General features: G+C 41.1%; 1 protein-coding gene across 1 annotated transcript in view; it reads left to right on the top strand.

Annotated features, from left to right (window-relative positions):
* Window positions 1–3,897: 3,897 nt before the first annotated feature.
* LOC143416651 (NLR family CARD domain-containing protein 3-like) overlaps window positions 3,898–12,867 on the top strand; it is a 28,934-nt gene continuing 19,964 nt past the window's right edge. The window contains exons 1-3 of the mRNA XM_076882099.1: window positions 3,898–3,904; window positions 3,980–5,783; window positions 8,805–8,978. Coding sequence (XP_076738214.1) covers window positions 3,898–3,904; window positions 3,980–5,783; window positions 8,805–8,978 — 1,985 coding nt within the window. The remainder of the gene's footprint in view (window positions 3,905–3,979; window positions 5,784–8,804; window positions 8,979–12,867) is intronic.

A 12,867-nucleotide genomic window follows, 5' to 3' on the forward strand; every position in this document is an offset into this window, starting at 1 on the left:
AGCATCGTCAGAAGGAAAGTTGATAAAATAAATTACAAATTTTGTATTGTTCGATACATATGCGTACCGAACCGAAAGCACTGTATCGAACGGTTCATTATCGATACGAGTATCGTTGCACCCCTAATATTTTTCTATATAATATAATATCCATCCATCCGCCTCCGCTTATCCTTTCTAGAGTCGCGGAGGCGCTGGAGCCCATCCCAGCTGTCATAGGGCGAGAGGCGGGGTACACCCTGGACAGGTCGCCAGTCTGTCACAGGGCTAACACACAGAGAGACAGACAACCATTCGCACTCACATTCACTCCCGCATTCACACCTATGGGCAATTAATCAATTAACCTATCCCCACTAACTGCATGTCTTTGGACTGTGGGAGGAAGCCAGAATACCCAGAGGGAACCCAGACAAACACGGGGAGAACATGCAAACTCCACACAGAAAGACCCCGGCCTAATGGTGGACTTGAACTCTTGCTGTGAGGCAACAGTGCTAACCACCGTGCTGCCTATAATGTAATATAATATAGAAAAATATAGTTTTTCATATAAACTTGATTATTGTCTGTAGTCCACATAAACACTTTAGTTACATAAAATGTGTGAGTTTTGACCTTATTTACTGTGTAGCCTGTATAATAAATAAATAAATATGTAGCCCAATAAGTACAAAATCTAGAAAGCTACACAACATGGGGCGGTTCATTTGCAAACACAAGTCTAACTTAAGTTTCGCACTGTTTTGATGGGGGAAAAAAATCTAATTGTTGCTTAAATTAACCAAAATGTCAGACATCTGCACTGTCATGAACAAAAATTTACACCTAATTTTTCAAGATTTGTTGGATTAATCCTCCAAAATATAACTGACTGGTTTTGACTCCTTTTTCATTTTATGTTTGTTTCACCCTCAAATTGTTTCATTTTATTTTTCCCCCTGCATTGTTTGATATCATTCTTTTCAGCTCAACCTCACGTGTCTGAATTTAGTTTTTTTTTTTCATTGACATACTTTATTAATATTATTAACCTGAAATCACACAAAAAACTTAAAATCCTAGTAGTATATTTTTTACTGTATGAAAAAATATTTTTATAACCTGAAATGCAAACATAAATTGTACGTTTTGAAAACTAATGCACACATTTTGTAAACATATACAACTATTTTTTTTTTTTTTGTACAACCATTTAAAAATATTACTAAAACTAAAATGAGAGAACAATCAGCTCTCACAATAAGATGCCCCACAAATGATGTGTCCAGTACAAAAAATTGTTTGTCCACCAAAAGACAGACCACAGGGATAAACCTGCAGCCCTGACAACAGGAGGTGTATCACTCTGCTGGTTTTCTATCTGGTGACAGGTATTGCAAATGTGCTTTGTGACATTCATCAATACCTTCACTTACACACAAAACTAACCAAGACAACACACTAACTATACACTTCGCGCTGAGCGTCACAAATCTCCCACATCTAAAAACTCACGTGTTGACTGTTTTTTTTTTTTTGTTTTGTTTTGTTTTTGTTTTTTTAAATTGGTTGACATGGTACATTTTTCCACCAATAGGAAAGAGGTGGCTTTTTTTCTTTCTTTACTGTTTTTGCGCTGTCTTTAGAAAATGCTTAGAAAAACACACACACAAAAAAACGTGACAACGACGACAGTATTTAGAAAAAAACATGGCTTAGATATTTTTTTTAATCATAACTCTGGATTTACGAGCCTATAATTAAAATAAAAAAAACAAAAAACAATGTAAACTTTAAAGTCCGACCTTTCAATATGGGCTGAAAGACTTAAGACTCCGTGTGGCTGCAGCTTGTTGCTGTGTCAGCTTAAATCAATCATGTGATTTGGAGGTGCAGCGTGTCCGTGGACCACGGAGGGTTAATAACACTCACCTTTCTTCCATTTCCAGAGTGTAAAAACCAACTACCTGTGTGAAATCTGAATTTCCCATGGTGTTGTTTAAAATGTGCTCTGGCACGATCACAAGCGTCACTTGCTACTGAAAACAAGAAAAAAGCCGGTCCTGCAATGGGCTGAGCCATTTGTTACTGGTGGGGGGGGGGGGACGACACTATGCAATATATTTAGTTTAAGCATTTATATTCACTGTTGACTGTAACTACGCTCAAACTGTTAATGCTATCTTATTTTAATGAACAAAACTGTCATATGCAAAACTGGGGTGGCACTTGAGGTGGCAAGGGATCATTTTAGGGTGCACTTGCCACCCCATGCCACCCTTCTAGATCCGACCATGTAGTTGCTGCAGATTGAAAAAGTTTCACATTAGTATCTTATAGATGGAGAAGACTTCGTGCCTTCTGGAGATCAGTTAATCTTCTGCTCACTGAACTGTTGACACAAACAGACATTTGAAGCTTTTCCAGGTAAATGTTTGGAGGCTTCACAGTGTCCACACAGGCTGATGTTTTACTGCTGTGTGTGTGGGAACATCTGCCTGAAGCATCTTCCTACTCTGCACGCACATAACTGCACTGATTGTGAGCCAATGAATGTGTAGACCAGGGGTCCCCAATCCCAGTCCACAAGGGCTGGTGTCCCTGCAGGTTTTAGATGTGTCCTTGATCCATTACAGCTGATTTAAATGGATAAATTACCTTCTCAACATGTCTTGAAGTTCTCCAGAGGCCTGGTAATGAACTAATCATGTGATTCAGGTGTGTTGACTCAGTGTGAGATCTAAAACCTGCAGGGGCACCAGCCCTGATGGACTGGAATTGGGGACCCCTGGTGTAGACGGTCACCATGACAACGTGTTGTTTGAGGTCAGTCCCAAAGTCGATCTGTGAGCGTTTGAACTCCAGAAACATCTCCTGCTGTTTTTGTAGATTCACTGCAGCTGACAAACCTTTAGTCTCCACACCCTGAAAGTGTCCATGTTGTCAACAACGGACACACATTATGCCCATGTCATGGTCTAAATCAATCAGAGATGGTCAGGGGCTGGACCTCTCTGATTGGCCGTGGTCCAGATATTCCTGTAGTCTTTCGCGTGTGGACGTTTGAAAGTGCAAGAGTGTAGAGAGAGGTGAGTGACTTGAATAAAGCGATATAGATTCATTAAAACAAAAACAAAGTTAATATGTGGGGTTAAGTGAGGAGGTTGAAAAATATTTGCTTTTTTTCAAATTAATGACATCTCAAACTTTGTTCTGAGCTTCTGCAACATCACCCATTACCACTGAAAGGACGTCCATAAAAACAGACGGAAAATTACTGATACTTTCAGAATCTGAGAGTTTAAAACATGACAAAGTTGATTCAGATGAAGTTATTTGAGCAGAAACTACTGGATCTTTATCCTGTGTTTAAACTAATTCTTCATGGTTCCTCCACAGAGTGGAACAGCAGAGCTCAGAGGTTCCCAGTGGCCAGTATGCCCAGCAGCATCAAACACAGCTGGACTCCATATTTATGGTCTGTACATGTACAACAACTACTTTTTACATCTATTCTGTTCACAGTCCTCTCCATGATGCTCTTTGTAGACCAGTGGATTGTCAGTGTGTCCAACATGGATGTGATGTTTGGCTCCATGATTTCAGTCTGATTGGCTCATTCATAAAGTATTCTGTTCCAGCTGCTGGAGGACAACATCATCACTTTTGTGAAGAACGAGTTGAAGAAGATCCAGAAGGGCCTAAGTCCAGATTACCCAGAATGCTTAGAGAGTCAGAGGGAGGAGGATGAGCAGAGTAGCAACAGAGAGGCATTTGTGAAGATCACACTGAACTTTCTGAGGAGAATGAAGCAGGAGGAGCTGGCTGACCGTCTGCAGAGCAGTAAGAGGATTGCTATAAAGATTTAAGCTGCTGGATAAATTAGACATTTTCTATTATCTTATGAGATGGAGCATGAATGGTTTAAAGATTAATTATTTTTGGAAGTTTTTATTTCCACTTTCAAATGATATTCTACATATTTCTTCTCATTCAGAGCACCTTGCTGCCATTTGTCAGCATAACCTTAAATTTGCTCTGAAGAAGAAGTTCCAGTGTGTGTTTCAGGGCATTGCTAAAGCAGGAAACCCAACCCTTCTGAATCAGATCTACACAGAGCTCTACATCACAGAGGGAGGGACTGCAGAGGTCAATGATGAACATGAGGTCAGACAGATTGAAACAGCATCCAGGAAACGAGACAGACCAGAAACAACAATCGGACAAGAAGACATCTTTAAAGGCTCACCTGGAAGAGATGACCCAATCAGAACAGTGCTGACAAAGGGAGTGGCTGGCATTGGGAAAACAGTCTTAACACAGAAATACACCCTGGACTGGGCTGAAGACAAAGCCAACCAGGACATCCAGTTCATATTTCCATTCACTTTCAGAGAGCTGAATGTGCTGAAAGAGGAAAAGTTCAGCTTGGTGGGACTTGTTCATCACTTCTTTACTGAAACCAAAGAAGCAGGAATCTGCAGCTTTGAAGACTTCCAGGTTGTGTTCATCTTTGATGGTCTGGATGAGTGTCGACTTCCTCTGGACTTCCACAAAACTACAATCCTAACTGATCCTAAAAAGTCCACCTCAGTGGATGCGCTGCTGATAAACCTCATCAGGGGCAAGCTGCTTCCCTCTGCTCGCCTCTGGATAACCACACGACCTGCAGCAGCCAATCAGATCCCTCCTGACTGTGTTGGCATGGTGACAGAGGTCAGAGGGTTCACTGACCCACACAAGGAGGAGTACTTCAGGAAGAGATTCAGAGATAAGGAGCAGGCCAGCAGGATCATCTCCCACATCAAGATCTCACGAAGCCTCCACATCATGTGCCACATCCCAGTCTTCTGCTGGATCACTGCTACAGTTCTGGAGGATGTGCTGGAAACCAGAGAGGGACGACGGCTGCCCAAGACCCTGACTGAGATGTACATCCACTTCCTGGTGGTTCAAGCCAAAGTGAAGAAGGTCAAGTATGATGGAGGAGCTGAGACAGATCCACACTGGAGTCCAGAAAGCAGGAAGATGATGGAGTCTCTGGGAAAACTGGCTTTTGATCAGCTGCAGAAAGGAAACCTGATCTTCTATGAATCAGACCTGACAGAGTGTGGCATCGATATCAGAGCAGCCTCAGTGTACTCAGGAGTGTTCACACAGATCTTTAAAGAGGAGAGTGGACTGTACCAGGACAAGGTGTTCTGCTTCATCCATCTGAGTGTTCAGGAGTTTCTGGCTGCTCTTCATGTGCATCTGACCTTCATCAACTCTGGAGTCAATCTGCTGGAAGAAAAACAAACATCGTCAAAGAAATCAAAATTATTTATGAAACAAAGACATTTAAAATCTCTCCACCAGAGTGCTGTGAACAAGACCTTACAGAGTCCAAATGGACACCTGGACTTGTTCCTCCGCTTCGTCCTGGGTTTTTCACTGCAGACCAATCAGACTCTCCTACGAGGTCTGCTGACACAGACAGGAAGTAGCTCACAGACCAATCAGGAAACTGCCCAGTACATCAAGGAGAAGCTCAGTGAGAATCTGTCTGCAGAGAAAAGCATCAATCTGTTCCACTGTCTGAATGAACTGAATGATCGTTCTCTAGTGGAGGAGATCCAACAGTCCCTGAGATCAGGAAGTCTCTCCACAGATGAACTGTCTCCTGCTCAGTGGTCAGCTCTGGTCTTCATCTTACTGTCATCAGAAAAAGATCTGGATGTGTTTGACCTGAAGAAATACTCTGCTTCAGAGGAGGCTCTTCTGAGGCTGTTGCCAGTGGTCAAAGCCTCCAGCAAAGCTCTGTGAGTAAATATTTGATCAGTCTTTTATTTATAACATAAACAGTGTAATGTTTGATGGCAGCAGTAAATGTCAAGAGTTTCTTAAACATATCTGGGTGTCAGCTAGGGCTGCCACAAACGATTATTTTGATAGTCGACTAGTCACCGATTATTTTTGCGATTAGTCGACTAATCAGATCATCATCCATTAGACGTACAGCGTACAGTTTATTGCACCAGCAGCATCTGCTCTTATATAACTATCATTAGCTTACAGCTTGAAGTGTTTGTGCTAACTAAAAATAAAGACAAGATGGTAGTTTATTAATTTTTAATGAAATTTGCAGATTGTTTCGGTGAAGTTTAATAAACTCCTTGCTATCTAAAATATAACAGGACACCGGATTAAATTCTCCAGCATCTCACACTTCTGATAATCAGCTGTCTGCTTGAAGTTTATTTAGCTGTGCAAAAACTATAACTTTAATCTCAGCCAAACCGATTTCCTCAGGAACAAATAAAATACTAAAGAAAGCCAAACAATAACATGTTTAAGTTATCTAAGTGACTTATATATGTTTAACCTGACTAGCGAAAGACGGCGGTGGGTTTGAAAACGATTTGCCGGGAGTCCAGTGTTCTCACGGCTCTAGTTAGCCTTGCCCCCGGCTAGCTATCGAGCTAGTGGGTAACAGACGTCTCCGAAAACGTCGGAGCGCTTTTGAAAATATGTGGTGTCCTGATAAACTGAGCAGATATTTGAGGTTTACACAGCTACATTCTCGCCTGAAAATATGTTAAACGTTTATTTTGTGACCCAGAAAGAATAATAAGAGTAAAGTTAAAACTAACTAGCTGCCGCCATTGTTGACAACTGCGCTGGGCTGCTCTATGAATTCTGGGACACAGCTTCTTCTTCTTCGGGGTTTAACGGCAGCTGGCATCCTTGTACATGCAGTGCTGCCATCTTCTGTTTCAGTCCGTTATTACACTCTTAAATCCTTCTACTCATTCCTGCGTCTTTTGTGATCTTACAAAGCTTCAAACGATGCGTCGACTATTAAATTAGTCGTCGACGATTTTAATAGTCGACATAATCGTGACTAGTCGACTAATCGTGGCAGCCCTAGTGTCAGCTTTTATCAAAGTCATACCCAGAATCATCCTGTACTTAAACTTTATTTATACAGCAGCTTTCACAGGTCAAAAACCACAAAGTGCTTTACAGTAGAAACAGGCAATAAAAAACACAGAAGATAAAAACATTAAACAGCAAACACTGAACATCATACAGCCTAAAACTAGTTAAAGGCCACTCTGAATACTACAGTCTGAATAAATTAGTTAGTGGGACCAGTAACAGCCTTTGACTGGAAGATCTCAGACTGTGAGAAGAGCTGTAGGATTGTAGAAGGTCAGAAATACAGACTGGGTTTTGACCACACAGGGCTCTAAAAGTAAGGACCAAAATGTTAAATGAATTCTAAAATGAACTGGTTCACGTGCTGGTAAACAGCCAAGCAGCATCATTCTGTACTGACTGAAGATGTTTAAAGTCTGTGATGGACCCTCAGGTGATAATCAGCAACTCCCTTATTCCTCCTCTGGTCTTATTGCTCTGCATCAGTGCACTGCTCAGCTGAAGATGAGTTCACTTCTGTATGTCACAATCAGCCTCACCAGTACAGTTCCCAGGATCTGTAGCTGCTGGAAGATTCAATCATATTCCTCGTGTGTCTTCAGGTTTCCTGTTGCCTGATGTATTTGCTTGGTTTTTTGTTTTTTGTTTTCTTTCGATCTCTCCTATGTTGTGCACTTTTATTTCTGAGTGTACACAGTCTGTGACCATGACAATTTGTGACAGAATACAATGATCAGTGAGGACCCAGAGGACACTGGCATTTACACTGTGACAGTGTGATGCTTGAATGACACTTGAGACTTGATCTCACTGCTTTGTGGACGGCTCTGATGGAAGGACTAATCACTATATCTGCTTTAGTAGAAATAATTTCCATGAAAACTTCACTGGTTCAGTCTCCCAGAATCTCTTGGTCATATCTTGACCTTATCCTGGAGTAACTAACCCTCACTCACCAGGATCTGAGCCAGCCTTCCCTCTCATTGCTGAATGCTTACAGACTTACTTATCACGTGTTCACAGAATGAGGACTCATCCCTTTTTGTTTAGCGTTGCATTTAATGAGCAAGTTCCAGGTTTTTATATTTATGCAGGGAACATTTTTTTTTTAAATTAAAGTGTTTTTTAGTCAACCAGAAATAGACAGATGTCAGTGTGCATTACTTTCTTTTAAATGTTACATAAGAAGATTTAAATTCATCACAAAAATTTTGTTATCAAATGACAATTTTTCAAATTATGATTTTATTTTGTTTTTGTTTTTAAGGCTGAGTGTCCCTGACCTCTCAGACAGAGGCTGTGAAGCTCTGTCCTCAGTTCTCAGCTCCCAGTCCTCTAGTCTGAGAGAGCTGGACCTGAGTAACAACAGCCTGCAGGGTACGGCATTGAAGTTTCTTTCTGCGGGACTGAGAAGTCCACACTGTAAACTGAATACTCTGAGGTGAGATCAAGTTATGTTGTGCTTTTCATCAGTTGACAGAATTAACCAATACGAATCCACTAATTGGGGAAAAATGTCATTAAAACATCTGCAATAGTTTTATGATAATTTAATGAGCAGAGAGAGTTATTGATCAATATTGACCAATATCAGCTACGTTGGTGTCAATTCACTGCTCTCACTGACCAGCACATAGAGCCCAATTAGCATTTGCCTTATAATACCATTGATTAACCGTTGTGCGAGTACCATTTTGCTGTTTCTTAGTTGTTGTTTCTTTGAGCAGTGTATTTTAGCCAATAAATGTCAGTGTCATCCATTTGTTGTATCTTAGTAGGGAATGAAGGATTCTTTTAGAAAAAAAAAAGGATTACATATTGCTAAATCTAATAACTCTTTAGTGCACCCTCACTGCACTTTAACAACAGTGTTTGTTTAATGTTTATCTTTGATTTTTCAGACTGAGTCACTGTCAGTTCTCAGAGAGAGGCTTTGAAGCTCTGTCCTCAGCTCTCAGCTCCCAGTCCTCTAGTCTGAGCGTGCTGGACTTGAGTAACTTTGACCTGCAGGATTCAGGAGTGAAGTTTCTGTCTGCTGGAGTGAAGAGTCCACACTGTAAAATGGAAACTCTCAGGTCAGCATTTACATTTTTCCATTGTTGATAATTTCAAACCTGATAGTGCTGCACGAACAGCAACTTAATAAAATGTTTTAACGTAGATAATCAGTTTCTAGTATCAGTTATTATTGAATTTTGTTCACTTCTTGTTTTTCACTTGAAATGAAATGTCAAGTCTGATTCTCTCAGTCAAAAATCATTATTTTAGCAGCACTTCATTCACCAAACCTTCCAGTTCAATTCCTGGCTGTATTCTGGAGACTTTGACAGAGCCGTTTGGAATCTAACAGTGTATTAATATAACAGGGCTTGGTGCTTATGGAACGCCAGGACTGACATAATGAATTGTTTTGGGTTTTTTTGGGGGGGTTTTTTGTGTCCCGTTTGGATCTATAGCCATCAGAATTGTTGTCTTAAGGCCAAGAAAGATGCCAAGCGGATTTATTTTACCAAGTGGATCATCATGGCCTTGCCATATTGGTCCATTTGATTGACCTTTATTATAATTATGAATTTATTTTATTTTCGGTTGCTACAAACGGGACAGACATGGCTGGAGGATAGGACAGGGGGAAAGAATGAAAGAAAGAGAGGGAGAGAAAGGAAACCAGAGGAGAGAAGAGACGGTGAGAAGGGGGGGAAGAGAGAAAAAAACAAACAAAAAAAAAAAAAAAACTCCTGGGTCACCTGTATGGAGAAAAAAAACAGAAGAGAAAGCAAACAACAAAGAGCAACATAATAAGAAAAAAAAAGCAGCACCATCACAGTAAACTAGCTAGCATTAGATATCAGTAGATATTAAATAATAAACGATATTGTGCAGCACGCAAGATAGACAGCGCACAGTGTGCTTTGAGGCAACAGCCAAGAAAGCTGTAGTCCGCGTCTGTGAATACCCATGTGTACACCTGTGTGCATACCTGTGTGGATCAGCATGCTTGCATTCCAAAGGTTTCTCCATGTAATGATCTGCTAGGGAGTGTGGGGGGGCCACAGCCCTGTCCTCTATGGTATCAAGCAGGTATGGAGGAGATCAAAACTCCAGACATCCAGAGGCCCCCAGAACACAAGAGACCAAGGAAGACCCACAGAGGGGCAGCTGCGCCACTGTCCCAGTAAGAGCTAAGGAGAGTCCCAGATGAGGGCTCATTCAGCAGCCGCAGAGCAGAAGCCAGGGGGAGTTGCAGTGACGCTGTATACACGATCACACTCCCCAAGCGTACTCTACGAATCGGGTCTAGGTACCCTTGCCCCTGGAGGGGGGAACTGCACCCATAATGAATTGTTAAATACATTATTAAATAATAAATTAAATGTGGCAATAATTAATTATAATTGGAAATAATTAATTAGATAAATATTTATGACAGTTTAATTAATTATTGACATGTTTAATTAATTATTGAGACATTTAATTAATGGCACATTTAATTAATTATTTACACATATTTATATAATTATTTAAAGTTTTAATTAATTATTTAATGATGTATTTATTTAATACATTTTGGCACTATTGTCCCCTTCATGTCTCATCTTGAAATCATTTTATCTGTCAGCCTCACCAATCAAACTAAGGGGGCAGGGTTAAGCTAAGTAATCAAACTAAGGGGGCGGGGTCAATGCTGCCCCTGCAGCTTCTCTAACATTTGATTGATTGCTGTGCAAAGTAAGTCAAGATAATAATAGATAATCGATTGCTTGTGTGGACTTGGATCAGCCAGTTATCCCAGAATGCATTTCAAGTCACAGGCAGCATTGGTGGTGGTGTTTTAAAATAAGTTTTAAAATACCCCGTTTTGTTTTTTTTTGTCACCAACTACACTTTTAATAATGTTTCAGCCTCGAATGTTGTGGCGTAATCTTAACATGTCTGGTCAGGTTGTCAACATAGAACATGTTTGCAAAAGTGCTCAGATATTTTCAGAGACATCACTAGCTCCGCTAACAGTCAGCATGCAGAATGTACCGAGTTCACCCTCAATTTACCTGCATGGATCCTCCTCCTCACCTGTCAGCTGTTTAACACCTGCTGCTAATTCAAGAAACACGCCCACGTTACCTGGTGATAGTCACAATTTAACTGGGCTGCCGGTGCTCGATATAACGCAATGTTGGCGCATTTTTCTGCACAAGATAAGGAAAATAATAATAATAATAATAAACTTTATAAAGCACACTAAAAGACCAAGGGTATACCAAGGTTCTTGACAAAAAAATAAAATAGGAAAAAGGGGGGGAGGACCTGGCACGTATCAATTATAAAACCTTGACAATCATAATACATAAAAGTAGTCAACACGCATAACAGATAAAAATGTACCAACACACACCAAATGTTAACTAGGTGGAAAAGCAAGATTAAATAAGTCTTCAGCCGTGATTTTAAACAGTGGCATAGAGTCAGACGCCCGGATAGCAACAGGAAGATTGTTCCATAAGACTGGGGCAGCTACAGCAAACGCACGGTCGCTGCGAGACTTCAGCCGAGAACGAGGTTGCTCCAGAAAAAGTTGGGTAGCAGATCTAAGTGCTCTGACAGGAGTGTGTAACCTAAGAAGCTCATTGAGGTAGCTCGGCGCCAAATTATTAATAATTTTGTAAGTGAAAAGTAGTATTTTAAATTGAATACGGTATTTAACTGGCAGCCTGTGCAAGCCAGCAAGAACAGGAGTGATGGAAGAAAATTTCCTGCTTCCTGTCAAAAAGGCGTGCCGCCACATTCTGGACAGTCTGCAATCTAAGGAGAAGGGAGGAGGAAAGGCCAATGTAGAGAGAGTTGCAGTAGTCCAACCTGGAGGTCACGAATGCGTGAATACGTTTTTCCAGATCATTGTGCGGAATATAGCGCTTAGCCTTAGAAATGAGGCGCAGCTGATTAAAACTAGACCTCAGTACAGCAGACACTTGCTTGTCAAATTTAAATGGTAAATGGCCTGCATTTTTATAGCGCTTTTCTAGTCCTTAAGGACCCCAAAGCGCTTTACACTACATTCAGTCATTCACCCATTCACACACACATTCACACACTGGCGATGGCAAGCTACGTTGTAGCCACAGCCACCCTGGGGCGCACTGACAGAGGCGAGGCTGCCGGACACTGGCGCCACCGGGCCCTCTGACCACCACCAGTAGGCAAACATGGGGTTAGTATCTTGCCCAAGGATAATTGGCATGCAGGCAGGAGGCAGCCTGGGATCGAATCACCGACCTTCTGATTAGTGGCTGACCTGCTCTGCCACCTGAGCTACAGCCACCCTACAAACGAGCTATCCAGTAATATGCCCAAATTACTGGCATAATCAAAGGTCATGAGACTAAAGGCAGGAAGGTGTCCTTTAAAACTAAACATGTTAAACTATTTATATCATAGTTTATAATATAACACGTGTATTTTAGTAATAGCCTGCTGATTTCAGTGTAGTGGTGAACAGTCGCACAGCTCACGTGGGCGTTATCTGTGATACTCCTTAACTATAATTTATCCAAGTTAACTTCAGTTAACCATTCAGACGGTTCTTTTGAATGAGAACATAAACACTCATGTCGCAGTTAGGTTCCCGCTGTACCAGCTGTTTAAATTACAGCTGGTTATGCAGTAGCCATGGTAACCATGGACTCTTGAGTGGCTGGATCGACGGAGGTCAGACAACAATTTTACATATATGATCTTAAAACAGGACACAGCCACTGTACGTGCTGGCCTCATATCAAATGTGAAGGCAGACTGAGTCTATGTTTGACGTTTGTTTATATCTAATCTTCCTTTTCAAACATTTAAACAGCAGCGAGTCTGCAGCTGAGGGAATACAAACTCAAACTGTCCGAACAGGTTTGCTCGTTTCTTGTGTAAATTAATTTGGTGATTTATTAAATGTGTAACTGTTATTCTAATCTGCTGCTG

The sequence above is a fragment of the Maylandia zebra genome, linkage group LG3 (genome assembly GCF_041146795.1).
Source record: "Maylandia zebra isolate NMK-2024a linkage group LG3, Mzebra_GT3a, whole genome shotgun sequence".
Lineage (NCBI taxonomy): Eukaryota > Metazoa > Chordata > Actinopteri > Cichliformes > Cichlidae > Maylandia > Maylandia zebra.